Below are 27,377 nucleotides of genomic sequence, written 5' to 3'. Positions count from 1 at the left end.
TGCATGCTGGATGCTTGATGTGATTGCTCACGTTGCTTTTGTTGTCTAGGATGTTACCTCCTCCCATCGTGTTTTTATCACATGTCTGTCTGTCTCTTCGCTTATTGATCTGTATGGTTCAGCAGTAACATGTTCACCGGACCCACTTGACCATAAAACTTCTGGGCCTGATTTTATTTTTACTTTACACAAAAACATTAATTGTCATATTCATTGAAATCTTTCTACTGGTTTAGTATGACAAAAACTTCAGCAGCCATTATTCTGGCAAAGACAAAAGTCAGGGTCAACACTGATCCATCTTAGGATGCAGTTGGTTTAGCTGCCAGTCACCCAATATGGTGACACTTATAAACTATCCAACATCCAACCATCAGTTAAATGTGGCCATAGAGGAACATGTGATCAAACTGATGCGATCAAACGAGTCTGGGACACTGTGGACACAGTAATCAGGCCTGCAGACAGCAGGTGTGAATACTGTGAAATCCTGGAGTGTTCAGCATGTCTGCAGTGCCCACGCTCTGCTGGGAACAGGTTTTATTCATAGAACTGAGTAAGCTGGGTACCAAAAAAAAGGGAAATAGAGATGTTACTGGTGAACTGCCTGGACTCACTTCTGTTATCACTTTATTTATTATCTTTTTCATTGTCTCTTTCTTCAGCTGCGCTGTTACACTGACACTGTCCACGGAGGACAGAACTACTTTATCAAACCCTGCTGTCCGTTGGTCCCTCACACTAACTCACCTGTGCATGAACTAATCCTCAGGTGTGGGGCACCTCCCTAACAGGAGACCAACAGCTTGGTCTTCAAATACTCTCCAACACTGCATCTCAGCTTCTTTTTTCTTCTGCGCTCTGTCTTTCCTTTCTCTCTTCTTCTGTGTTTTGTTTGGACTCATGCATTTTGATTGACCCTCCCGCATGACTCGTCTGCCGACTGACTGGACTGCACTGCTCTTGACATCATCACCATGCCTCTTGGGTGCCATCGCTGTGTGGCGGAATGAGATCTGGCTGGGCTGCATGTCAGTCAGCCAGTCATGCTGCATGCACAGGGGCAGAGTCAATGCGATGCAGAGGTGATGGTGGACGATAGTGGGGCTCAGCAGATCTTATGAGTAGTCTGACATTTTGAGAGCTTACGAGAGTCAGATGCGAAGATAAGACAGATCTAGTGTACATAAATAGAAAGGAAAGGACTGGGAGATATTTAGATTGAACCTCTGTTTCCACCAAGCAATCCGATTCAGTTCAGTTCATTTTGTTCTTTCTTCTATTTGCATTCATGGAATCAAAAGTGGTAGATGTGTTTTTGTTACCCCACTTTTGAGGTACCTGGCACGATCAAGTGATACTAGGTGGAGTTCATACACGACAGAACACTGACTGGTGAACCATAGTGTTATCTCATCATCTGCTCTCTGATGTAAGATTTCCCATTTGTCCTTTTCAGAAGATTTTAGTCTTGCTGCCTACAGCTTTGAAGAAGACAGGTAACAAGCATATTTCCTAAAATGTTGTTCCTTTGGCATCACCTGAGCACCTTACCCAATGTCCACCCAACTGCGTCACATTCAGTCTGAACCCTTGAGCAACATGAGTACAGTGGCTCTCTTGGATCAAATGAGGCTTGAGTGCAAACAAACAAGCAGAAATATAAACACATTAAAGACTCAGTGATCAAGTTGATGAAAGGTTGTTTTCGGTGGCCTGGGTTTGAACCAGTGAGCAAGCCGTCATTTTCTAACTCTGGGCCTGGAGTTGATATGGAGTAAAAATCTGGATAGATGAAGTGTCCTTACCGTGGATCTAACAAGAAGGTGGTGAGAACATTAGCCCTGTCTGTGTCTGGGTGGGACCACTGCGCTTTGTGATGCGGTTCTGGGTGGGGTGGAGGCATGTCCAATGGCAGGCTCACTGTGGGGTCATGTGATTTGTGTTTGTATCCTAAAGGCATCCAAGGAAGCAGGACAGGCACTGGTGTGTAAGACCAACCCCAACTTTGAGGTCCATCATCATCACCTTCTGCACTGTCTGGAGAAGACGACGGTAAGAACCTCAAATCCAGCCGAATCTGAAGCCCTGTTTTCTTCTTTGTTTGATTTGTTGCCATTCACAATCTTAAGAGCTGAATCAACGCACTGGGCTTCCTGGCACTGCGCATCAACGTGCAACATATGATGCAGATGACTTGTTCAGTCATTGAAAGAAAGAAATTGTCTGAGCCTAAAGCCTGAGGCTTTAAGCAACACGACCTCCAAGCCAGAGCTGATGGACTACAGTCCATCTAGATGGCATTCAGAGACAGTGAGTGAGCTGTCAGTCAGGAAGAATGACCCAGAGTCCACGCCAACAACAGCTGATTTCTGTTTTTATACGTGTTAATAGGAGCCAGACCGGAGTCAACGTGATGCTCACTTGTACTTTTGGAGTTTGAAGTACAACATCGCTGATTTTTAGAAACGTGTTCTGGTGTGGAGGATTCTGGTTACTGGATTTTCCCTGGAATTACTGCTGTCAGAATGACCACTACAGACTGCAGTCTTAGAATCAATTCTATGAGTTTCATTAAGTGACCCCGTGTATTATTTACTCAAAAAAGATTTACGTTGCTCCTCAAAGGCTCAATTACATTTTTAATGTTGTATTAACTTGAAGAACTACATACTTTCTGGTTCTGACTCAGAAAGTTTCAAGTCTTTTCAGTAAAATGTTAAACGCTCCACTTTCAACTGTTTGTCCCTGTTGTCCCTCTCACATCCTACCTACCTATCTGCCTCAGAACCATGAGTTTGTGGACGAGAAGACATATGAGGCAAGCTGCAAGGATGCAACCTTGGTCAAGCAGGTGTCTCGCTCTTCCTCCATCTCCTCCTCTTCCTCACCTCGTGGCTTCACCTCCTGCTGCACCCGCAGGAAGAGGAAGACTTTCAGCATACCCAACTCCAACATGTCTGTGGGTCTCCAGGGCAGCATCCAGGAACTGAGCACCATCCAAATCCGAGAGAGACCGCTCACCAACAGGTAGGCTGTCCACAAGAAGAGGGATTAGCATTTAAATAGTCTTGGTTTGTTGGGGGGGTTAGAGGTTCTGATGATCCTTGAGAAGCCATGGAGGTTCTTGAGGAGGTTTTAGAGCTCCTTATAAAGGTGGTAGAGCATTTAAAGCAGCTTTAATTCAATTCAATTTTATTTATATAGCACTTTTTACAATCAAAATTGTATCCAGGTGATTTACAGAAACCCAGAACCTGAACCCCCGTGCAAGCAGACAGTGCCAGGGAAAACCTCCATTTTAACGGGAAGAAACCCTGAGCAGGACCCGACTCACAAGGGAGAACCATCCTGCTGATAGTCGGCTGGGTGAAGGAGGAGAAGAAGAGGTAGACAGGACAGAGAGGATGAAAGAGAGAGAGAGAGAGAAACATACATGCAGTAAACATCATACATTACAAAGGACAAACATGACAGGTTGTTGTAACTGGAATTCTGAAGACTATGTATTATATGTGTTTGTTTCTTAGCTGATATGTTGTTTAAGTTAGTTCTAATATCACTACATAGAAAAACGACAGGCAGATGTTGACAGTAGACATTGGGTTTGTCACTGGGTTTGTCAGAGGGCCGGATGCAGGTCAGCATGTAGATTAGGGGTGTGCAAAAATATTGTTATGGCAAAGTATCGCGATACGTCTTTTCACGATATATTAAATCGATTTCTGATTCCAAAAATCTATTTTAATAAAATAAAATTAATAAAAAATACATTGTTTACGTGGTTCACGAACATCAGCCAAAAACAAATACAAATTCCAGTCCTGTAGATGTTGCCGTATGGCTCATTGCCTTGATGGGTAATGGCGGTCCAGCGGTCACTTAGGGCGAGCTTTAGAGAAAGCAGATGTGTGGGCACACTTTGAATTCTACAGCAAACCAGGTACCAAAATATGAACATGGGAAATGCCATTTAAAACTGAATTGAATTGAATTTGCAAGCTTTGCCACGCTTGTGTTTGACCGTATTGACTTTGTATTTTCTACCAGAATACTTTGCAATACTTTTCAGTTTCAGTGGTGAGCTAAAATCTGATGCTGTAGAGAGGAACTGAGGAGGAGACTTTCTGCATAGCTGACATAACTTACAAAGCTAATAACTGAGTAGTATGAGGCACCGACACACATACTTACTGTATATAAACACATGGCACCAGATATCATGTGGATTCCCATGCTGAGTCAGTAAGCAGGAATCCAGAATATGTCCAGCTGTGGGAGGCTGTGGGAGGTCTGGGAGCTCTGGGAACTTTCTCCTAAACGTGGACAGCTGAGAAACCAACTCATGTCTATGAAAGCCTCCTCCGGTTTCTATCTGACTCAGTCAGTCAGTCAATCAGTAACATCACTGCTGAAGTGCTGCTCCTCTCCCTCTCGTCATCATAAGATAATTGTTTTAATTGGTTCTGTGTAAATATTCCCAGTGAAAATGAGGTGTAGCTGCTGAGCAGTGAACTTTCACCCCTACAAACATGGACTCCTCTGTATCTTATCCTTTTGAACCCATATTGAGATATGAGCACCACTAAAAAGATGCTCCCTTGTTGGTGCTATTCACGCCAAAAATAGCAGACAACAGTATGTGATCTTCAGTGGCTCGTCTTCAATAATGGACAGTTATGTACTAAACTGTTCTCATGTCCTCGTTCACTTTAAGTTCATCAGGCTTTGTAAATTTAGTTTCTCGATGTGTTATGCACTCCTTTGTCCCGTCTCTCTAGTCGTTTGAGCCTGAACGCCAAATTTGAGGAGACGGTTCCTCTGAACTCTGACCAGCCTTACATCTCTGGCGCTGTCATCAGCATGCCAACACCGCCTGGCACCACGCCCGAAGGTGACGACTCAGCCAGCTCCACCAACTACTCCCAGACCAGCATTGTCCGGGTGTCTGCACTCTAGATAACAACATCCCCCTTCAACCCACCCAGCAGGAGGACAGCAGGGGGGTCAGGGATTAGGGGTTGGGGTTGACAGCCCCGCACCACAACAGACTCAGAAGGCAGGGGTTTGGATCACGGGTCCAGGATGGAAGTGACCGGTTAGCTTGAACAGTTCAAACCTCTTGAGGAGGAAAACATCATTCTGTATGCACTAAAGCTCAGCTAAAGCCTCCTTGGATTGCAACAGTTTTTCTTTTGTCTTGGAGGGAGGATTTTTACTCCGGCAGAGAAGAGAAAATGGTAGCACTTTGGCTGATGGCTGATCTCTGCCTGAGAGAACCACCGCTATTTTTCCAGTCTTGTGTGTCTTTTGAATTTTATGTCTAAAAACAGAATAAAAGCTGACTTTTCCTAATTCTGACAGCAGTTTAAAGGAAATGTCTGCTATTTTGGAAGCACCATCCTACCAGGGTTAGATCATAGATATCAATTTCAGGTGTCATCAGTCTAGCTTAGCACAAAGAATGGAAGAGGGGTAAACTGCTAGCATAGCTCGATCAACCTCCCGACCATTTCAAGTCTGTCTGACTTACAAGCTGCATCTTGTTGCCTAACAGGTCCGCTGACTCTGAACTAGCTGGACCTTAAGGTTAACTTGATTCACGGCTTTGTCTCCAACTTTACAAGGTGGCAGAATTAAAGACAATTATCTGTAATGATAAACAAGCTCTGTTAAGCCATAGCGAGAATGGAATACGTTGATGTTGCACCAACACTGAGATGTTGGAAAGCTTTAAAGGAGTTGAACTAACAGTCTTCCAGTGTCTTCCCAAAACTAAAAATTCTCATCTTCTATTTCCATTTGTGTCAAATGAACAAGATAAAACATGTAACATGAGATAGTTTTGAGGTTGCGTCACTTAGATAGCAGTTAGTCATCTTCTTGTCTGTCTCTGGTTGTCTTAGCTCTGAACTGTCAGAAATTTTATCGCAGTTCTGGACGTCTTTTTCACGTGAACCTTCAGTCAATCGGAAGAAATCATGAACCTGATGTACCTGATGAGTAAACAACAAAAGAAAATGATGACCAGGGGTCGAATAGCCCAGAGTCTGCAACACGTTTACTGACTGTAGTCTTCTTTATACATAAATTACATTGTTTTTGTTTCAGAAGATTTACAGGGCGTTTTCTCCGCTCTAAATGTTAAAAGTATTGAGTGTTCCTTCTCTTTGCTGAGTTTGTATTTCCAACATTCAGCCCTTTATGAATTTTCACGTCTGGGGAACTGAAATGAGTTACATGACCAGAATATCACTGAGGAATTTTATTTCATTTTTATTTGACTTTATTTCATTTTGTTTCATTATCATTTTATTATTACCATTATTTATTTCTTTACTTATTTTTTATTTATGCTTTATTTATGTATTCAGATTTGTATTTATTCTTCTCTTTGCTTACTTATTTTTATTTGACCTCAGTCGTTTCTAAAATGACCAAACCACAGCGTAACATCAGGGGTGTTGAGGTCACAAACAGGGCAACTACGGTGTAGTCTTCTGATCAGGATCAGGATACGTAAAGAAAGTGTTTTCAAATGCAGTGCTTTTCCTTAATTTAGCTGATTTAACAGAGGTTTTGTTTTGTACCTGCAGCTCTGAATTAGAAGGAGAGGATGAAGAGAACCTTTGAGCATGTTCACTGTCTGTTTGAGTGCATGGACCGGTGTGTTTCCACCTGTGTCGGGACGTTCCTCTGCATGCACACCTGACTGAACGTGTGCTGCTATTCCATCAGTTCTGATCCGTATGAGCAGGTGGTGCTCTGGTTCTGAATCTGTATATTTATTAGTTTTTTTACCTGATCTTTGTGTCAGAGCTGACTGCCTTCCTCTCTGCTGTACAGAAACATGAACACATGAACCCTCATGACAAGTGTTGATGTCAATTTGTGATAAAAAAGAAATGTTTTTTTCTCAGCACTGGGGCTTTTATCTTTGTTGTCTTGCGGGCAGATTTATTTAACACACATGTTGCCTAATGTTTTTATCCTAATGTTCTTTGAGCAGGGTTGAAGCACAGCATCGGGAAGGTTTTACTCTGTTGTAACAGCTGATTTCAGGGAGATTAGAGGATGTTTCAGGAAATTTTACATTACTGACACTATACTGTACTGACAGCTGTTGTCACAAGTTAGATATGAAAATCTGTTAGAGCTGCTAGATGCAACAGTAACTCCCGCTTAAAACATAAGAGGTCAGCCTCCCTCCAGTGTGACAGCGACAGTGTCAGCGACTTTTCATAAGCTGTACCAAACTACTAACTGTTAGATAAAGGACATCCTGTGTTGTATTAGTATTTTAAAATTTAGTGACAACTGAGACTTTCTGCCCTTCAAAAAAACTCTGTTGTTGGGTAAATTCTGTTTACATATATTGTAACGTTAGCTGCCTGTGCACGTCATTTTCCTGCCCTGTATGTTGTAGCTAGATAGCAATCGAGCACTGACTGTACTGAGTGACAGATAAAGCTGATGGTAAATGATGAAGCTCATTACATCAGCATTTTAATCAGGATCTTTGTGTATTCAGAGCTGAGTGGCACCTTCTTCTGTCAGTCTGGATTTAAAGCATTAGCTAATGTTAGCTAACATAGTATTAGCTAAAGACCGAGATTTGCAACAGGATTAATGCAGATTATATCTGATACGTGATTCACCAGCAGTTTGTCATTATGACCAGAAGTAAAATTTATTATACTGCTGATAAATGTAATGCTTACAGTAATGAAAAGTTGATTTAAAGGTATGCTGTGCAGGATTTGTTGATTGCTGTTTGAAAACACATCACTGAAAGCTGTCCCGCCTCACAGGCTCAGCAGTCAGTTCACTGGGCAGTGAATGAGCAAACATGAAAACATTATTTTCTGACTGTTTCACAGTAGTCATGTTCTGAAGCACAAGTAAAAACGCCCACACGCCTGCATGGAGGTGCAGCATTTCTGTATTTTGTGTGAATGTTTGTCTGTGCAGAGCTCAGCGCCGTCCTCGGGCAAACAGACGCACAGACCTGCAGCTCTCACAGAGACGGAGACATGGATGTGACCTGGTCAATGTGCTCCCGTCCTCTCACCCTGTGCGCCGCTCACAAATGTCCCCAGCGCAACAAAATAAAAGGAAAATAAAATACAGAGATGGAGGCCAGTGCCCGCCATGGCATGCCTTTAACACAGTAATGTAGGTGCTCTCTGCAATTGTGAGCTACACTAAATTTGACCTTACTGATGCTCAACAAATATCAATATTGTGTCTGTCCGGAGCTGGAGACGGGACGTGATTAGCCTTTAGCTCTTCTTTTCGTGCGCAGGTTAAACCAATGACACGTATGTTGTGAACCTTGTAGGTGTTTCTTTGCATTAAGTCTAAGATTTGCACACAGTGAGGCCAACTGTTTCCCCATGCTTTCAGTCAAAAGGCACATCCAGGTTAAAGCCGACCTGTACTGAAAGATTTTTAGTTGTCTGAGTTACACTCAACATGACATTGTCCAGTGATTATATTTCAGTTTGCAGTTAGCATTGTTTACACTGAAATATAGTTACTGACAGACCATTTGAAAAGTGTCGTGAGATTTGTTTTGTTGGGAAACACTAAACGGTTGTCCGAACTGGTCAGACTCCCGTCTCAATTGACCGTTTCCCCACTAGTGAACAGAGATGAACTGATATGAATGCACCTGTTCTTCTCTTAAACGACACACTGTGACTCCGTCCACTCATTCACCGGGTGGATTTTCTGGATTTGTTTTCTGGATTCGGCTCATGGAGGTTCGCGGCCCACAGTTGGATTAAAGTCTCTTGGGAGAAAAGAGTGCAGCAAATGTGTTCATGTGATCTGGTTTTGCTGGATTTTTGCTCTTTTCCCTGAAACATTGCTGGACAGCTGAAATCAATTCAATGCTGATGCAAACATATTCAAAAAGGTTTTAGCGCCTGATATCTCATAGTGCTGGAATTTAACCCTGAATGTTTTCAAAGCAGATAGGTTTTGATTCACTGTTTATTTTTTAAAAAGCTGCCCTACATGTCAGAGTGAACATGCAAATGAAACCCTGTTAGCAGCCCCTAAACGAAGTCCCCGGTCATCTGTCACTGCTTGACTATAATGTGACAGACTGAAGAAGAGAAAAATATAGAAACATATTTTTGAGGATCACATTCTTGGATTATTATTGTTGCTGTTGTTGTTCTTACTATCATTATTATTATTGTTGTTGTTGTTGTTGCTAGTGCCGTAATCATTTCTGTTGTAGTAAATCGTCGTATTTTTCATAATTTCCATTGAAGTTGTAGTGTCCTCCGTTCAGTTTCCATAAGGTAATTTTCTAAAGTGTTGCCACTATACTACATGCATGCGTTGGACAACATGCATGGACCAGTCGTCACGTTGGAGACGGGAAGTCATCGGTCTACTCAATGTGAACCGAAGAAATTCTGAGGACGATGATGATAATAAAAAAAAATCACTTTTGATTTATTACAGCTTGTATAATCTTGATGAAATATGAATTACTGAGGATAATATTTAAAAAGAGAAGCTTCCATGGTTGCAATGTCTGAGTAAACAGAATAAAATGTTGTCCTATTAACACATGGTGAGTCTCCTCTTATTTGTTTGGTTTCATGTAAAGTCCTGAACCCCACGTGTTCATTTTTCTGATCAGTTTGGATTCAATTAGTTATTTGATGTTATTAAAAGGGGCTGAAACATCATGATTGACAGCTGAGCGCTGCTCCTGATTGGCTCGGGCATGTGTGGACGGGAACTCAATACCACGACTCTTGATCACTAAAGCATACGCTCTGGCTCCAGGTGACATCATGAGAACAAGATGGCAGCTCTTGTACTCAGTATGTTTTGCCTTCTGTCTTGTACAGTTATTTATTTTGATGTTCAGAAAGGAGGATGCTAAGTGGTCCAGCCAACAGCTAAAACACTAATGTCATGGATGTTTCAATGTAGTTCGTTTCCTGTTTTATTTTGTAGTTTTTCTCCCCTTGTGTCTTGTTTGACTTTTCTTTTTTCTGTCTGTCTGTCGGTCTTCCTTCCTTTTGTGACACCTCACCTGATGAGTTTCACCTGTTACCTGTTCACTCCTCCATACATACTCTGCTCTCTGTGTCATTTGGATTATTCTTCATTTTGGACTCCCAGCTGCCTTTAGTCTGCCTTCTTCTTTTCCTTTTTTAGGTGTCCTGTCTGTCTCCATTTTGTGACTCTAAAGCGACAAACAGCAGTGCAGCTTTCTTTCTGACACAGTGGTGAGTGATCCTGATCGTATTAAGATAAGATATGATGTGATACACCTGATGAGATATGATGTTACAGGTTATAATGAGATACCAAACAAAAAGATATGATACAATCCTGAATATCAGCATGGCAGCCATCGTCTCAGCAGCCACATCTCATGCACAGTAAACGAACTATTAATACACTGCACTGTGGCCGTACAGCTAGAATTTCATACATACTGGATGTGAAGAGCTTTTCACACTGAACAGCTGACACTGTGTGTGTGTGTGTGTGTGTGTGTGTGTGTTCTCCCCTTTCTCTAGCAGCTGCAGTACGACTGAAGGAATGTATTTTAGGTGAGAAGTTTGGTGTTTCACTGTTTTCATGATCTCAGCAGTTTGGCCGAATACCAGCAGCAGCCAGCAACCTCCTCTGCAGCTGCAGGCTCTCACTCATACTCACAGATACTCACACGTACTAATACTCACAGATACTCACACATACTGTATTCACTGCACAGCACAGCATCCAGCTGAAGCCCTAAAAACCTGCTTTCTACCGACTGTCAGGTCCAGAATAATGGTTAAAAGGTCTTGGAAAACGTTTCAGGAGATCAGTCTGTGAGCATAACGCAGCTGATATGAGCTCAACTCCAGTGATCACACCTGGACACACCTGGACACATCCACTGTGGTCACCCAGTCTGAGATCAGTCTGACCACTAACAGCTGGTCTCGTTTCAAAGCATGAAGCAGGTTTAATGGTGGCAGACTTCAGATAAATGTGTCCCACAGGCCTCAGTCATTGTGCTGTCTGGTTTGGTTTGATCAGTGAAACGTGAGGAAATCACAGTCTCCGTGATGCATGCTGAGCTGCGTGAAATGGAGCACGTCTGAATTGTTGGACATGAGGACAGATGGACAGACACAGTTTGAGAGGTCTTAAAGCTCCACATTCATTACAGACTGTTTTATTTGTCACCAAAATGAGATCTGCGTCTTCAAGTCATCCACAGCAGTTACCCCGCCCCCCCATCTGCACAGTTTGGTGACTAATTCAAATGTCCACAGTTGTGAGTAAGACAATAACTGTGAGACATGTTATTAAATATTCAACACCATGCACATAAACATCATCTTCCAGTGGATAACTTCCCAACTGGTTTTTATATAGTCAACATGTTTTAATGTCTCTGCAGTTGTGAGAATTCAGAGGAGAAGAAAGTTCCTGTTTTCTCCCACAGTGGTTTTCCATTAGTGCTTCAGTTCATGTTTTCATCCAGTGAAAAACCACCAAGGGCCAACAAAGTACCAGAATCCTTTGGGTTTCTTTAAAACCCGCCATCTCAGAGGACCTGATGAGATTTCTTCAGATCTGCTGTGCCCAACATTTCTGTCAGAGCAGAAGGGAAACACATGCTGGTGTCCTTCAGTGTGACATCATTTCCTGACATCATCTCTGATGTCCATCCAGAATGAACATCTACATGTCTACTTAGAAATCATTTTCATGTTTGAACTTTTCGTCAGTATCAAAGTAAACCTTTGATAGTTTTTCTGCACATCTGTGGCTTCACTGCTAACAGCGGCGGTTAACGGGAGCGTTTAACAGGAGTTGCTAGCAACTAATTCGGTTCACTCTGTATGGACTTCTTGTTCTGGATCTGAAATGTCTTCTGTCTGTCGTCTTTCAGTTGGCTGAGAGTTGGCGGTTACAAAGTGCATTAATCTTCTTCACCTTGACAGTCAGCTTTAGCAATTAATTATCTTTGCAAAGTGAGTGAATCAATTTAAAATCAACCAATGATGTCTTTAAAAAAAATACATTTAAATAATAAAACCTTTCTATGGATCCCTGGAAGACCCGACCAATCCGACAGAACCCGTCACGTCACGTGTCCGCCGATCTCGTGGAGTAAACTGTTGCTGTCACTGACAGAAATGTCGAAACTAAAATGAGAGTCTTTCTCTCCTCTGCTACGACAGACGCTCCATCTCAAACTGGATCTCACTGGGTTTGGCGGCGGCGGTCAAAGCAGCACAGCCTTTAACGTTGCGATTGCAGCCTGACTGTGGAGCTTCGGCTGCGAGGGGAGCGAAGTCTTCTGGCGGCAGCGGTGGTGTTGTGGAGTTCAGCTCTGGAGACTTTCGGCTGAAATAAAGGGCCCAGAGCAGCGTGAGGGTGAGCGCCATGGCCAGGATCTGAGCCACGCCAATGGACACGCCCAGGAAACGCAACGCCTGCAGCTGCTTCGTCCCTCGGATAAAACTGTAGATCTTTGGACCGCAGCCCTAAAACACAAACATACATAAAAGAAGAAGGAAACAAACACTTTTTGACTTTTCCTTTGTCACTCTGTACTTCCTGTACTGATGTTTCACATTAAAAGCCTTCAGTCTGCTGGTGTTTTATTGTGAAACATCTGGAGGAAATGTTGTGTATCCTAACAGCTTTAACCATCAGACACCAGCACCTTCCTCCAACGCCACAGTGAGCCTGCAGTTCCCGCTATCATACCAAACCCGTCTGAGTCCAGTTTAAAGCTCCAGTCCAGCAGTAAGCAGTAAGATTCATGTTTTTGTATCAAATGACTAAACTATGAAGCTGCCGTCAGAGAAGAACATCCATGACTGGACAAACTCTGACGTTTCTTGTCCAATGAGAGGCGGCGGCGTCTCACCTCTTGGTGGAGTTCACTGAGGTCGTGCTGGTGGGCGTTGCGAGCACATCCCGGATACGGACTGGAGCAGCAGGAGTCAGGTGGCCACTCCATCTCTGTCATCTCCAGCCAATCAGTGAAGTAGATCACGCCGCAGCATTTAAACTGTCCACAGGTAAACACGTACACCTGTCAGCACGCAGGTCACATGACCACAGTGCACGTGTGTGTGTGTGTGTGTGTGTGTGTGTGTGTGTGTGTGAGAGACCTCTGACCTCTGTCTGAAAGCTGTTCCAGGTGTGTGTGAGCCACTGGTAACGCTGCAGGCCGTAGTTTGGCATCCGGGACTTCAGGCTGATCATATCAGAGCGCTGCACTGAGGGCTGAACACACACACACACAGTTTAAACTGCTGTGTTACAGATGAGTGCAGGTTTAGCTGATGACCTTTACCTGAGGTCATCAGCTGATGTCACCTGTGTGTCACCACCCCCTCCAGGCTACCCCTCAGCTGAGATTATCTTCCTGTCAGCCAGGTGTGTCAGCTCCCTGATAAGAAGCCATTACAACAGCTACAACCCCCTGCAGGTGGGCAGCGATGAAGCACAGGTGAGCATGTGATGTCAGCCTGCAGGTGAAAACACACACAGCTGCCCTGATCAACCGTTTGACCTCACACTGACTTCTTCTTCTCCATCCGTGTCTTCTTCTACTCCTTCTGCTCCTCTTCTTCTCTCAGAGTATGTGTGTATCAGTGTGTATCAGTGTGTATCAGTGTGTAGGTGTGTGTATCTGTGTGTATCTGTGTGTATCAGTGTGTATCAATGTGTATCAATGTGTATCTGTGTGTATCAGTGTGTATCAATGTGTATCAATGTGTATCAATGTGTATCTGTGTGTAGGTGTGTGTATCAGTGTGTATTAGTGTGTATCTGTGTGTATCAATGTGTATCAGTGTGTATCTGTGTGTATCTGTGTGTATCAGTGTGTATTAATGTGTATCAGTGTGTATCTGTGTGTATCAGTGTGTATTCATGTGTATCAGTGTGTATCTGTGTGTAGCTGTAAACAGGGTGTTTGTTGTGTGAAACAGGATCTGATCTGAGAGCAGCAGCGAGCTGCTGGTCTCACATTGCGGGTTATTCTTAGAACTGAACTTGACTTCCTGTCAGCAGCTGCACACTACCTCCTCTCTGATTGGCTGGTTGGAGACGTCCACAGGTGGAGCAAAGCTTCACTAAATATCCACAGTTTACTTTTTCAAAGTACAAATACTACAGCAGAGTATCTGAGATGAGACGTGTGAGATAGAAATGAAAACATGAGTCGTATATTTTTCAAGAAAAACACATGACACTGTGGTTTCACCACAACAACAACAACAGCAACAACAACAACGATACCCCAGAGTAAAAATGTAAACTATAAATCATCTTGTGAGCGGAATGAAGTTTTGTCACCTCATCGTAAGTCCAGACGGCGCTCGCCAGCTCCACGCAGAAGATGACCAACAGACTGCAGAAATACTGAAACACACAAACACACACAGAGTGAAGCTGACTGCCACACACACACACACACACACACACACACACACCTCCTTCTGCTGACTGTTTGGTCAGTTTTAGGAGGAACTTTTGTCTTCAGCATCCAACACACACACCTTAACACACTTTACTATGGTCTGGGTGAATACTGGATTCTGATTGGATGCAGGGTGTTCATTAATTCTTACTTAGTAGCAGGAGGCGGACACCCTCTCTACATTTAAGAGTAGACTAAAAACTTTCCTCTTTGATAAAGCTTATAGTTAGAGCTGGTTTAGGCCGGCCCCTAGTTATGCTGCTATAGGCTTGGACTGAACTCCCATGATGCACTGAGCTTCTCTCTAACTCTCCTTCTGTACACATTTATGTCCCATTAATGCATATCACTAACTCAGCTTCTTCCCTAGAGTCCTTGTGCTTTCTGGTCTCTCAGGTTCTCATGGATCGTGGTTGGACCTCCTGCTGCGGTCCTGCTTGACACTGACTGCTAATACATTTAGTTATATTTCTACATTGTTATTATTACAATTATTATGATCGTCCATCCAACCATTAATTTTCTATACCGCTTATCCGTCAGGGTCGCGGAGGGGCTGGAGCCTTGGAATTGCTGGACTTTGCTGAGACAACTGAACTGACGTCAAGACAGCTTCACGTGCGTGAACAGGATTAAGGCTGTCTGTGATGTGAGTGCACTTCCTGTCTCTGCTGGCCTCCCATCATCTCCTTTGGGAGTCCATTCAGCAGACTGAAGCCGCTCTCTGTGTCCCAGCATCTCGTCTTTCAGAGACAGACTGAAGGGACAATCTTATCTCCTCTGAGGACAATAAAGACACCTGATAGCTGGCTCCGCCCACTCAGATGACAAGAGATGGATGATCTGGACCACAGACCAGACTGTGTCACTCTGCTGAACTTCTTCACTCCAGTGTGACACAAGAACCCAGGTTACATCAGTAACCACAGAGCAAGTTTACCTGCACTGCAGTAAAAAGTAGTCAGATTACTCGTCTTCGCCCACCTCGTGTTGGACACAATGTCAATCAAACACTACAGTCAGGTTCAAGCTGGTAAATCCACCTGATCTGGCACACTTTGTGTTCACACTGAGCTCACGGTGAAGACCTACCCAGGACAGCAGCAGCAGGTTGCACCTGAGCGTGCCGCAGTATCCCACCATGGCCACGATGACGAGGAAGCAGCACACAGCGATGATGACGGGATGAACAGCTGGAGAATACGTGAGGATGGCTGCTTCCTCCAACCTGCATGCACACACATGCGTCCACACACACACACACATCCACACACACACGCGTCCACACACACACACAAAGTCCAGTCTGCTCTGGTCATCTTTGTACTCTACTACATGTAGAGGAAATATTTTTACTTCACTACGAGTATCTGACAACTTCAGTTACTTTGCAAATGAAGTCACTTTTCATGTGAACAGCTGAAGTGTCTCTATGACTGTCTCCAGGAGACATTAGCACTGAGACTACAGCAACTCTGAGACACAGAGACATTGCAGAGACATCGGGGACTCAGATGCTTTCGTCAGACCATCTGGTTCATGCGAGGCAGACTGAGACATTGAGACTCCTTGTCCACTAGGTCCTCTGGTCTGACTGTTTTACCTGAGCTCTGTCTGTCTGTCTGGCTGGGTTAGACTCACCTGGTGTGGGCTGTCAAGGTCAGGACGGTGTTCAGGGGGTCCCGGATCCACGCTGCCACTCCCAGCACACATGCTGACATCAGCTGGACGCACACACACATAAACACACATGGATCAGTTTCTGCTGCCCACAAATAACATCTCAGAATGTGAAACATGCTGTGACAGACAGACGGACAGACGGACGGTGGCCTACTTTCACTGCACATATTAACGGCGTTACTTTATGTCAGCTGGTTTTTACATGAAATCCTGTCACGTGTGAAATTTTCACACGTACAACAATCCCGCTCATTTACAACATGTGACATTTATGTCAAACAGTTGCTTTAATATTTGACATGTGTAATATCTCATATGTGTGATGTGTTTGTACGCTCGGTCAACAGACACGTGACACACTTCACATTTCACGTGTGAAATCTTTTCACAGGTAGATGGTGACCATGAGAAAAGCACGTGTTTTTGTTTGGATCACTGTTTTTCATCTAACATGTGAGCATGCGTGTGAGCGTGACATGTGATGCTGTTAATGTTTTTCACATGAGTTACCTAAAGCGTCTTTCCTTCCACATGCGAACTACACTCATGGCCTCAGACTTATACTACATTCATTTTGCCAGTTCCTGTCACGATCGATCAGCGATCAGACAGCTCACCCAGAACAGCAGGTTGAGCGCAAACAGCAGGCAGCGCAGACACCTCACCGCGTCCTCCCGAGCCATCCCGACCGCAGCTCCGCCGTCCTGCTCATCTGAGTCCGGGGCACCATGGCAACATGCTCAGTGCAAACACACAACACGGAGGCCGGAGAGACGTCTGTGGAGATTATCACTCATTAGACTGGCGGGAGCAGAAACTGCGTCTGTTCCGCGCGTAAAAACCGCATTCCGTCCTCTGCGCGTCTCCTCTCGGCTCCGTCCGCCGTCTTGTTTTAGCAGCTCGGGTTTGTCCGTGAGGAGCTCCAGGAAACTTTCACAACAGGTGTTTTCTTACTTTCCTTCAGCCCCGCCGGGATGATGCAGTTTGCGGAGCTGCGCGCAGGCTGACATTTCTAAATCAGTCATCACTCACTGAGCGGGACAGCACCGAAAATACGCACAGCCCTGATCAGCTCGAAACCACATTTACACGGATTCGGACGTTTACAATTGATATGTGAGCCAAAATCTTCAAACCAAAAGCTGAAAATACGAATTTAAAACCAAACAAAGCTTACAAACATCCAGCAGTCTGCTTTAAATCCTCTTCAACAAGCGTCAAAGTCTCCGCTGCATTCAAACTCCAAAGTGTCGAGCTGAAGTCCGCACTGCTGTCTGCAGCTGAAGCCGGAGCCCCGAGCAGCCTGGACGGGGCGGTTCTCTGTCCCGTCCTGCCGCTTCTTCTTCTTCCTCCTCACTAATTAAATGCGTGCAGCAGCAGCAGCAGTCTCCCTCCCCCCTCCCTCCCTCCCTCCAGCAGTCAGTGAGTCCTGGGGGAGGACAAAGGAATGTGTCCGCAGAGCCGCGGGGTCAGCAGGCCAACAGGCTGACAGGGTTGTTGTGTCGAAGAGGATGAAGCTGCAGAGAGGAAAGCACACGGACACATGGAGGCCTCTGCTGGCAGCGAGTTAACTCACAGAGGGAGTCTGGAAACACAAATTCAAATATAAAGATCTCTCTCTCTCTCTGTAACATAACAATGGTGTGGAAAAATGTCACTTCCACCAAATAGATTAATAAAGAATTTCTTAGACGGGCAGTACTTTGTTACACTAAGTTACATGTAGGTTACTCATCAGCAGATAGAAGTCAGAAAACGTTGGTTTGTCATTTCCCTTCTGTTCTAAGAGGGAGGATGGTCCAGAAGATCCGACAGCAGCCTCAGAAAAAGGCCGGAGGAAATGGAAGTGATCCTAAACAGCTAACCATCCTCACCCAACCACTGCTCCCGTGGGAGAGTCTGCAAGCCACCGAGGTCTACACATGCACCGTCTCCAGGGTTACCTGACAGGCAGACCACAGAGTGTCCGACTGGGCAGTCTGAGATGCTGCTGGGGAGTCCAGGAGAACTCCTGATGGACAGGTTCTGTGGACAGGGCTGCAAGAAATCATGTGCTTAATAAACAGGAAGTAGACTTTAAAAGAACCCAGGACATACACAAAAACATAACATCAAATGAAACAATTTCATCTCCAAAACCAACATTACTGTACAAACTAACTGCAGTATACACACATTATATGTGATGAAAACACAAAATAAAGTAGAAACAAGCATCGTTTATACAGCTCCACTAAAGTTTCATGAATAAACTGTCATCATCAATCCAGTCCAAGCTGTTTCCAATCATTAGCATTTAATTATATTGTTCAATAATTTCAACGGATTTATTTACTTGTCACTCCAGTTGTGCTGCAGGGTATCAGTCGCTCAAATGTTATTGTCACTGCAGAAGTCTCAAATGTATTTATGGCATTTAATCCTTTTTTGTGTGTAACAAACGGTTCAATGACAGGAAAGTGCTTATCACTGGTATTACATTTTGGCAGTACAGTTCTTTTTCTAATCATTAGCATTAGACATAGCATACACTTACGAGCGTCTATTTCGCTACACATGAGGAATGCAGATTATATCAAATATCCCTAATATATTTTGGTAACTAATGTAATATTCTCACATAAAAAATGGAAATTCGTACAAAAACTTCCAGTTAACTAATGTGGTGGATGATATAGAATATATATCTACAAGAGAAACGATCTAATCATGTATTGAACTAAATCTCCCATAAGGCATCTGTTCACAGAACGCAAATCAACGCCCACGTAGGTTTAAACCAATCAGAACACAGGGAGTCAGATGCGTCACATTCTCTGACCTCAATTTTTTCTGAGCGAGACAGCGGCTGGCGGCGCCATATTGAAAGGAGAATATTGTTTCATAAAACGCTAAAACTGACAAATTCACCACGATGCTATACTTGGAGGATTATCTCGAAAGTAAGTATCGGACCATAACAAAGTATTAGGGGGTCTATTGGCGCATATTGTCCATTGAATGTGTGCTGTTTTCCGGCCTGTGTTTCTGCTGCCGTTAGCCTAGTCGTGCTAACAGCGTAACCGCTTTTTCTTCTTCTGGCAGTGATCGAGCAGCTACCCATGGATCTCCGCGACAGGTTTACGGAAATGAGAGAGATGGACCTGCAGGTTCAGAGTACGTACTGCACCGCCGATTAACGGCAGGTTACACCAGTGCCACCACACGGAGTATACGCGTCGACACACGCTTTACCACACAGTGAACTGCTTCGCAACGTTTATTCAACGCATCTCAGCAACCTTATCTAGCATAAGACTCCGTAATTAGCGGGAAGTTAGCGGAGCCGGCTAACAGCGTGTCTGCAAGAACAGAAGTCATGAGTTACTTACGTGATGTGGCAGCTTCAGTAATTCTTACTGTTTTTAATGGTATTTAATTTGAACTTTAATATCCTGGACAAGCAAGCAAGTCAGTGGGAATTATATACCTAAAACGGACATGAAGGTTAAGGTTATTAAGAAAGTAATTCCCAGAATAATTGACAATAAAAACGTTTTATTCATTCACTGTCTGAATTTAGACAGTGTAATATTCTTAGAGATCTTTCATTTTAACGCTGAAGTAGGTGGGATGTTCAGTTCACTACAAACAGTACACATGGCTATGGAAGAAAGGAACCAAGTGTACGGACTTAAATATTTTCATTTCTTCTAATCCACTGCATTACAGAGGCAAATATTGTACTTTGTACTGTATTGCATTTCAGATTGGTTATACAAAATATAATCAACACATAATTTATGATTTCTTACTATTGCTTAAGATAAAATGTCATTGATCTTGGGGACAAACTCCCAAACTGCACAGCCAGCAGTATTCTGTATAATGAGTTCTTATACTTTTCAGAATCAGAATCATATTTTACATTTTGCCATGTAAGTGAAGAGGTTTCACATTACTAGGAATTTGTCTTGGTGATTGGTGCGTACATAGAACATAAGAACGAGTAACATATAATGGTAGAATAAAATAAAATAGAATAAGGTAAAACAAAATAAAATACGATAAGTAAAATAAATATGGTTCTGGAGGTGGTACAAAAGTGAGGTAATACAGGGTGAAAGTGTAGTGCAAGTAGGTGAGGTAAACAGTGCAAATGGTCAGAAGGTGGATCATGACATGAGCATAGATCAGTGACTGTACTGAGGTAACTAAAGTGCAGAGCAGCATGTTAGTAAGTTGGTGTTCAACAGTCCAACAGCACAGGGGAAGAAGCTGTCCTTGTGGCGTGAGGTTTTGTTCCGAATGGACCATAACCTCCTGCCTAAAGGGAGTTTGGATCGTTAAGTATATTTTATATTAAGCTCCAGTGGTTTCATTGGATTGCAGATGTTTTAACTACACAGCAAAGTGCAGCTGAAATGTCTGTGATGTGATTGGAACACTGAAGGGTTTGAGTTGTTTTACTCAGCAGCAGCAGCTCCTGTCTGGTGTGAATTCACCACACAACTCACGTTGATTCTACATTCATACTTTTACCATTTTCTCTGAACTTTTTCACTGACGTTTATTCGCTCTCAATTTCAGCTCTTTGTCAGAAGTGACGTCTCTTTGATATTTTCAGTTTACTGTTGCATTTATTATCTGTTGTTGTGCAGTAATTCTCATCACTGTCACGTGGTTAAGAGATAAATGTGAACTGAATCTGTAATTGACCAACAAGGACATGATGCTCTGATAGAAACAATTAACTGCATATAAATCTGCATCGTTTGTTGGTTTTCCATTATGTTGTTGAACAACGCTGCGACTCTTTGTCCTGTCCAGACGCCACTGACCAGCTGGAGCAGAAGGTGATCGAGTTCTTCGTCAATGCAAAGAAGAACAAACCAGAGTGGAGGGAAGAACAGATGGAGGTCATTAAAAAGGTTTGATGCCACAATTTATCCGTCTGATATGTGTGAAGGTCATCATTGGTTATTTTTAATTGGAGCTCCACAAACGATTCGTTACACAGTAAAAGTAAAACAGTCATCTGCGTTGGTAGTTAGTGGGTTTTGTTTTGTACAGAAGTTCCAGTCATTCTGACTGTGATGATTTTATTATGTCCCTTAACAGATAGGTGTTAACCTTTTGTGTTCACTGTGTTTCAGGACTATTACAAAGCTTTGGAAGATGCTGATGAGAAAGTCCAGCTGGCCAATCAGATTTATGATCTGGTGAGTAAAGCTGACTAAAGTGTGCCTCCACTGTGGCCATACACAGTAATGTGTTGTAAATAAAATCAGCAGTGAAATAAATGTGCCACCACCAGTTCGGTTCAAACATCAGTGTTAGGAGTGTTCAGTAACACTACAGAAAGACTTTTAACACAGAAAGGTCACCTGATGTAAATACATACACACACACACACACACACACACACTATGGCTATAACTATGTTATACACAAAGAACTACACAGGTTTATATTTTTGTGTGTTTGAAGAAGAAGAAGAATCACTTTATTGACAGTATATATATTTTTACATACACACACTGAATTCGTCTTCTGCATTTGACCCATCCTTAGCTGAACACACACATGCAACACCCGGCAAATTACATGCAGTGAAACACACACAGGAGCAGTGGGCAGCATCAAGTGTCCGGGGAGCATATTGGGGGGTTAAGTGCCTTGCTCAAGGGCACATCAGCCGGCTAACGGGGGGGGGGGGTCATTTATTGCATTAATCACTCCACCACACTTAAATTTTTCCTGCCTGTCCGGTGGGGGGATCGAACCAGCGACCTTCCAATCACGAGCCGCTTCTCCAACCTCTGGGCCACAGCTGTTTGTATTTTATGCTGTGTGGGTGTGCATGTTTTCTGTTTAGTCTAATAGATAGATGAGGTGGGTCTCAGGGAGAGAAGCTGCTCAGTAGATAAACAGTTGATCTATTTGATCTATTCTATTATGATCTATCTATTGTGAGTGAACGAAGCCTCTGACTGGAATATGTTGTTCAATTCAACGTCCTTTAGATGGCAGTCAAAAACCTAATACCTCCCTCATGACCACATCTAATGATGTCAGCAGTCTGGATCGACAGGAAACACTCACAGTTGTGTTGTGAATAGAACCAAGAGATAGCCGGTTTAATTTGAATGAAGAATTTATTTGTTGCACTCACAGAATGAACCTTTTAAAAGATGGTCATCCAGGCCTGATTTCTGACTATCTTTCTTTGACTGCTCTGTTCTCCAGGTGGACCGTCACCTGCGTAAACTTGACCAGGAACTGGCCAAGTTTAAGATGGAGCTGGAGGCCGACAACGCTGGCATCACTGAGATCCTGGAGAGACGTAAGTCACAACTGGTTTTTAATGTTCTAGTTGTGTTTTCTTATTTTATCTTGTCTGAATGAGCACTTCTTTCATTTGAGGAGGCGGAGTGCATTTAACTTCCTGTTGTCGTCCTGTTCCCCTCCTCCTCAGGATCTTTAGAGATGGACAGTCCGTCTCAGCCAGTTAACAATCATCACGTCCACTCTCACACCACCACTGAGAGTAAGTACTGACTGGTCTGTCAGTCGCTCTTGGACCTGCTGTAGTCTTCTTGAAGCTTATCAGGCATTAGCCATGTGCAGCCACACTGAATACAGTTTCATTACAATATAAAAGTTACAGTTACTGCATTCAGGTCTTATTTCCACTGCAGAACCGCATTAAAGTGATCAGGATCAGTTTATGGCATCTGATCAGCAGATACTCTGGACGGACTACTCAGCTTGTTCGGTTTATTTGTTTACAAAGTTGCCATTTACAACTTGATTAAGAGCAGTTAGAGAAAAAAGGACATTGAGGAGATGATGTGTGTTTTTGAGTGTGTTATATCTTGGTGTGGTGACTAGAGAGGAAGTACACGGCTCCGACACACCACACTACAGAACATGTGCCAGAGAAGAAGTTCAAGTCCGAAGCCCTGCTCTCCACACTCACCTCAGACGCCTCCAAGGAGAACACACCAGGTGACCACACGCTCACCTGTACATCTGCAGTCCTCTGTGTGTTTGTGTTCACTTCAGTGCATCTGTTAACTTTGAGTTGTGTCCTCTGCAGGCTGCCGTACCAACAGCACATCTTCGTCCACCAACAACGTGTACAGTGTAAACTCCTCTCAGCCTCTGACGTCCTACAACCTGAGCTCTCTGCCTGCGGGGCCCGGGGCTGGAGCCGGGGCCATCACCATGGCTGCTGCTCAGGCTGTGCAGGCCACCGCACAGGTCAGACCACAAAAACACCCCAACTCGCCAACACGCTTTTTTATATCCAGGGTTCAGCTTCATCCGCTCACAGAAGAGCATGACTCTGGGGGGCAGCACCTGTCTGTCTGACACTCCAGTCCCAACAAGCCACCAACGCCATGTCGAACCGTGGCTGTCCTTACCCAAAATCACTGACTGCACCTGTTCTGAACTGACAAAACTGGATGTTAACATGAGCTGTTTCAGGCATTCCTACATATTTACTAAAGTAAAAAAATGTATCTATTGATTATACAAAAAAAATTGATATGGCGTAAAATGACACATACTGTGGTGTAGGATTGCATGCTAACGTGCTAAATGGTATGTCAAAGCAGACCAGTTACTGTGACACTGACATGTTCAGTAGAAAATGTTTGCTGCTGTATTTTACCAAGATGTGCTGCCAGCAGAGGTTCACATACAGATGCTGACAGTCCTGACAGCAGTCAGAACTCAGTCAAAGTTTGGGACTGTTTTTGATCCTGTCTTCAGATGAAGGAGGGCAGGAGGACATCCAGTCTGAAAGCGAGCTACGAGGCCATCAAGAACAACGACTTCCAGCTGGGCAGAGAGTTCGCTCTGTCCCGGGACAACACGGGATACTCCTCCTCTGCTCTGGCCTCCACCCTCACCCAGACCCTCACCCCCACCACCACCTCTGACTCCAGGGGACGCAAGTCCAAGTGAGATACACATTCACATGTCGACACAGCCTCAGTGTTGAAAATAACATAACAGTGAGCCTCAAGGCTGTGAGTGTCAGGCCGCTGAATCGCAACTGAGCCCTAAGCGGTCAAGGCAGATGGCCGCCCACATTGAGCCGGGGTCTGCTCCGAGGTTTCTGCCTTCTAAAAGTCAGTGTTTCCTCTGCACTGTCAGCAAGTGCTTGCTCAAGGGAAAGTGTTGGGTTCTCTGTATTACAAAATGTAATGGAAGAGTTTGGTCTCGACCCGCTCTGATTGGAAAATGTCGTGAGATAAATTTTGTTGTGAATTGGTGCCACATAAATAAGCTGAATTGAACTGAAGTGACAGACCGGAGGATCCCTGTTGATTGAAGGCTAATGTATGTCATCAGACACGTGTATCCATACATCTATCTACAAATACACGCCTGTGATAAAAGTACTTGTCTTGTTCTGTAAAAATGTTTACAGTATAAGGTTGTGCTTAAATGAAGCAACACTCTGCAGTGTGTTGTTGCGATGTAAAATGCTGCTGGGATCCCACGTTCCTTTCATTCATTCAGAGAGCCTTGACAAAAAGAAAAGGACATTTTAAATGTTTGAAGGGACAGCCACTCCTTACCATCTCGTCCTCTTCTTTTCCAGGAGCAGCATCAAGTCTTCCAACCACCAGTCATCTTCGTCATCCTCCTCTTCCTCTCTGTCATCGTGCTCCTCGTCATCAGCGCTGGCTCAGGAGCTTTCCCAGCAAGCCTCAGTGCTGCCAGAGTCCGAGGTCAACAGTCAAGTGGACTGGACCTACGACCCCAACGAGCCCCGATACTGCATCTGCAACCAGGTACGGAGAAGGCGGATTCAGCTCACCTGCCCTCCCGTTGGCTGTGCTGACGTCAGCTGTGTTACAGCTGTGTGTTGTGGCTGAGCTGCTGTCACTGATGAGAGATCAGCCTTCATCTGATAGAACATAAAGAGTCGTGTTTACTCACCGTCTGTGTTAATAACAGTCTTAACTCATGTTTTAACAGTTTAACCCAAACTCATCCAATTGTGTTCTGGGATATTTTCCAGGTTTCTTATGGAGAAATGGTCGGCTGTGATAATACAGATGTAAGTATTTGTTTCCTAGTCATGTGACGTTGTGGTCTTTTATTCAGGAAAAACACCTGATGTTGCTGCTGTCTCAGATGATTTCTGTTTGTCAGGGTTAACTTCCGTCAGCAGTCAGTATCAACCAGTGTGTCAGTTATTTTCTCTGGTTAACTGTTTAATGATTCTGTTGTCAGGTGTTTGTGTGTTGAGTTGAATATTTAGACATTCATGTTGTTCATTTCCTGATTGATTAGTTGTGTGTAGGCTGACAGTTAATTGATGACAATATCAGTAAGAACTCACCGCTGAGCGTGCTGCTGGTGTTGTGATATTAAGGACCGTGTGTTGTGTTCAGTGTCCCATCGAGTGGTTCCACTACGGCTGCGTCGGTCTGACAGAGGCTCCCAAAGGGAAGTGGTATTGTCCCCAGTGCACAGCCGCCATGAAGAGGAGAGGCAGCCGCCACAAATAGACTCTACGCCTTCTGTCCACCATGTTGGATTCTTATCTGAAACGCAGCTGGCTGAGGTCTGAGGTCAGCAGCCTGCCGAGGCTTCTGGATACTTTGTGCCAACAGAGCAAACGTTAAACGGACAGGAAGTCAAATCATAGAAAACAGATGTTGTAGCTCAGATCATTTCATCATCCTCCAAAGTGTGGACTCTCTAAACTGAGCGTTTGCTCTTAAACCTCCTCGGTCTTTAACACCGTCAGATTCTGACTGATAGTCCTGACGGCGTGTGATTACAGTCAGATGTCTGGAAGTTAACGCTGAGGTGAACACACGGGCGCTTTTAAAACGCAAAACTCAGAGTCAAGAAGGAGCAGCAAAATGACTCACCTGATTCTGATGTGGACTGTGAAAGGAAAAACAGGTGACCTGCAGCCATCGTACAGTGGACAGCTGATGTTTCACTCCAATTCACTGGGAAGATGCTCACAGGAAGAAGAAGAATCGGACCACAAATCATCTCAGAGCTTGTGGCTAAATGTTCTAATGTGAACGTAAATTGGCTGAGCTCGTCCGTCCAGCTGAGCGAGGTGGACCTCACACCGAGCTCAGCTGGACAGCCGGAGGTCAGGCTGTGGGATTGAAGTCTGGTTTAACGTCAGAATCCTGACTTTACTGTCGTGGTGAACAGAATTCAGACTTTAATCTGACTTCTTTTGTCAATCTTTAACAGTTCCACAGGTTTGTTCTCGTCTTCTGATCAAAATCTTTGTCTTTTTCCATAAAAATTGAACTTTTGAGATTTTCACAATTCATTTTCTCCTGTGATGAAGTTTTTAGGAAGACTTTTCCTTTCTCATTGTCCTCATAACCAAATCATGGCCTTTATGCTGAAACTCCGTCTAAAATGTGACAGTAACAAAAACTGCGACCTCTGACTCCTAATCCTGACTTCAGTCTCTGAGCTGCGTTCTGGTTTCCCACGTGGCCCTGCTCCTCCTCCCTCTGTTGTCATTGAATTTAAAAAGCTACAAACGGGACGAGCTGTTTGACTACAACTACAGAAGCCTGACTGACTCGCTCCACACTGAACCTGATGAGATGAAAATAAACCAGGTGGAGCTGATGTGCCTCCTCTGACGTCCTGAAACCCAACCAGCAGTCAGAACCAGGTCATCTGGAACCAGACTGTGTGTGTGTCCAGTCATAATGCGCTGACGTTGTGTGTGTTTGTTTGTGAGGATGTTGAAGCGGAAGAAGTCCAATAAAATGATGGAGATGTTTTTCTATGAGTTGTATTTGGACTTTTATTCATGTTTATCAGGGTCTGAGCTGAAGGGGCTCAGCTCTGTCACACCACTGCTCAGCAGAGTGAGACCTCTCTACAGGATCTCACATCAGGTCAATAGTGCAAGTGGATCAGTATAATGTCTGAACCAGCTGTGTACTGAGAATCTGTTGAGGATGAAGTCGAGCTTGTGAACGTTTATCTTTCTGTCGCTCGGTCCAGCTGAGTCGTCTGGCTTTTATAACTTAGGAGCACAAATGATTTAATTAAAGGTCTGAATGGATTAAACGTGTATTCAGATCAAACACCTGAACGCCTCTCAGCTGAAGGCAGAAAACACAAGTTGTGGTTTAATTGTGAGAATCAGATTCACTTTGACTTGCGGATGTTGAAATACTCCTTTAAAGTAATCAGCACAATTTCGGTCAGAAGAAAA

At 43.9% G+C, this 27,377-nt stretch overlaps 3 protein-coding genes and 1 long non-coding RNA gene across 7 annotated transcripts in view; 3 read left to right on the top strand and 1 right to left on the bottom strand.

The window, feature by feature from the left end:
• Positions 1-9,583, top strand: part of LOC124053739 (potassium voltage-gated channel subfamily D member 2-like) — a 43,836-nt gene extending 34,253 nt beyond the window's left edge. For both annotated transcript variants that reach the window (XM_046379191.1, XM_046379190.1), the window contains 3 exons: positions 1,960-2,055; positions 2,789-3,030; positions 4,782-9,583. In XM_046379191.1, coding sequence (XP_046235147.1) covers positions 1,960-2,055; positions 2,789-3,030; positions 4,782-4,959 — 516 coding nt within the window. In that variant the 3' untranslated portion in view covers positions 4,960-9,583. The remainder of the gene's footprint in view (positions 1-1,959; positions 2,056-2,788; positions 3,031-4,781) is intronic.
• Positions 9,584-11,163: 1,580 nt separating this feature from the next.
• On the bottom strand, positions 11,164-18,833 carry tspan12 (tetraspanin 12). 3 transcript variants are annotated; one of them, XM_046379106.1, is made up of 8 exons: positions 18,495-18,833; positions 16,777-18,196; positions 16,118-16,200; positions 15,569-15,704; positions 14,353-14,418; positions 13,168-13,275; positions 12,914-13,057; positions 11,164-12,524 (listed from the first exon to the last, which is right to left on the bottom strand). In XM_046379106.1, exons 2-8 carry the CDS (start codon positions 16,840-16,842, stop codon positions 12,210-12,212), a joined length of 918 nt encoding a protein of 305 aa, XP_046235062.1. In that variant the 5' UTR covers positions 16,843-18,196; positions 18,495-18,833; the 3' UTR covers positions 11,164-12,209. The 3 variants fall into 3 exon arrangements, with proteins under 3 accessions (XP_046235062.1, XP_046235064.1, XP_046235063.1); XM_046379108.1 differs by lacking the exon at positions 18,495-18,833 and having other exon boundaries at positions 16,777-16,936; positions 17,337-18,438; XM_046379107.1 differs by lacking the exon at positions 18,495-18,833 and having other exon boundaries at positions 16,777-17,744; positions 18,103-18,438.
• Positions 12,930-15,754, top strand: LOC124053696. The gene is made up of 3 exons (XR_006842207.1): positions 12,930-13,067; positions 13,392-13,501; positions 15,020-15,754. It is a non-coding gene; the product is annotated as an uncharacterized LOC124053696 (long non-coding RNA).
• Positions 18,834-18,940: 107 nt separating the features above from the next.
• ing3 (inhibitor of growth family, member 3) lies at positions 18,941-26,942 on the top strand. The gene is made up of 12 exons (XM_046379105.1): positions 18,941-19,101; positions 19,244-19,315; positions 20,969-21,069; positions 21,295-21,360; positions 22,388-22,484; positions 22,617-22,688; positions 23,033-23,149; positions 23,241-23,404; positions 23,921-24,111; positions 24,759-24,951; positions 25,182-25,220; positions 25,558-26,942. The coding sequence occupies exons 1-12, from the start codon at positions 19,074-19,076 to the stop codon at positions 25,672-25,674; spliced, it is 1,257 nt and encodes a 418-aa protein (XP_046235061.1). The 5' UTR covers positions 18,941-19,073; the 3' UTR covers positions 25,675-26,942.
• Positions 26,943-27,377: the final 435 nt, after the last annotated feature.

This window comes from Scatophagus argus, chromosome 22 (genome assembly GCF_020382885.2).
Source record: "Scatophagus argus isolate fScaArg1 chromosome 22, fScaArg1.pri, whole genome shotgun sequence".
In the NCBI taxonomy this organism is placed as follows: Eukaryota; Metazoa; Chordata; class Actinopteri; family Scatophagidae; genus Scatophagus; species Scatophagus argus.
The sequence above is the reverse complement of the archived record's forward strand: the minus strand, read 5'-3'. Positions and strand labels throughout refer to the sequence as shown.

What these genes read in the sequence shown, in the direction of transcription:
- ing3 (XM_046379105.1), top strand. Translation starts at nt 19,074, where the DNA reads ATGCTATACTTGGAGGATTATCTCGAAA. An exon ending in AGATGGAGGTCATTAAAAAG is followed by an intron (nt 21,070 to 21,294) that starts GTTTGATGCCAC and finishes ACTGTGTTTCAG; the next exon opens with GACTATTACAAAGCTTTGGA. An exon ending in TCCAGGGGACGCAAGTCCAA is followed by an intron (nt 24,112 to 24,758) that starts GTGAGATACACA and finishes CTTCTTTTCCAG; the next exon opens with GAGCAGCATCAAGTCTTCCA.
- tspan12 (XM_046379106.1), bottom strand. Translation starts at nt 16,842, where the DNA reads ATGGCTCGGGAGGACGCGGTGAGGTGTCTGCGCTGCCTGCTGTTTGCG. An exon ending in ACCTTGACAGCCCACACCAG is followed by an intron (nt 15,705 to 16,117) that starts GTGAGTCTAACC and finishes GTGTGCATGCAG; the next exon opens with GTTGGAGGAAGCAGCCATCC. An exon ending in ACCTGCTGCTGCTGTCCTGG is followed by an intron (nt 14,419 to 15,568) that starts GTAGGTCTTCAC and finishes TGTGTGTTTCAG; the next exon opens with TATTTCTGCAGTCTGTTGGT.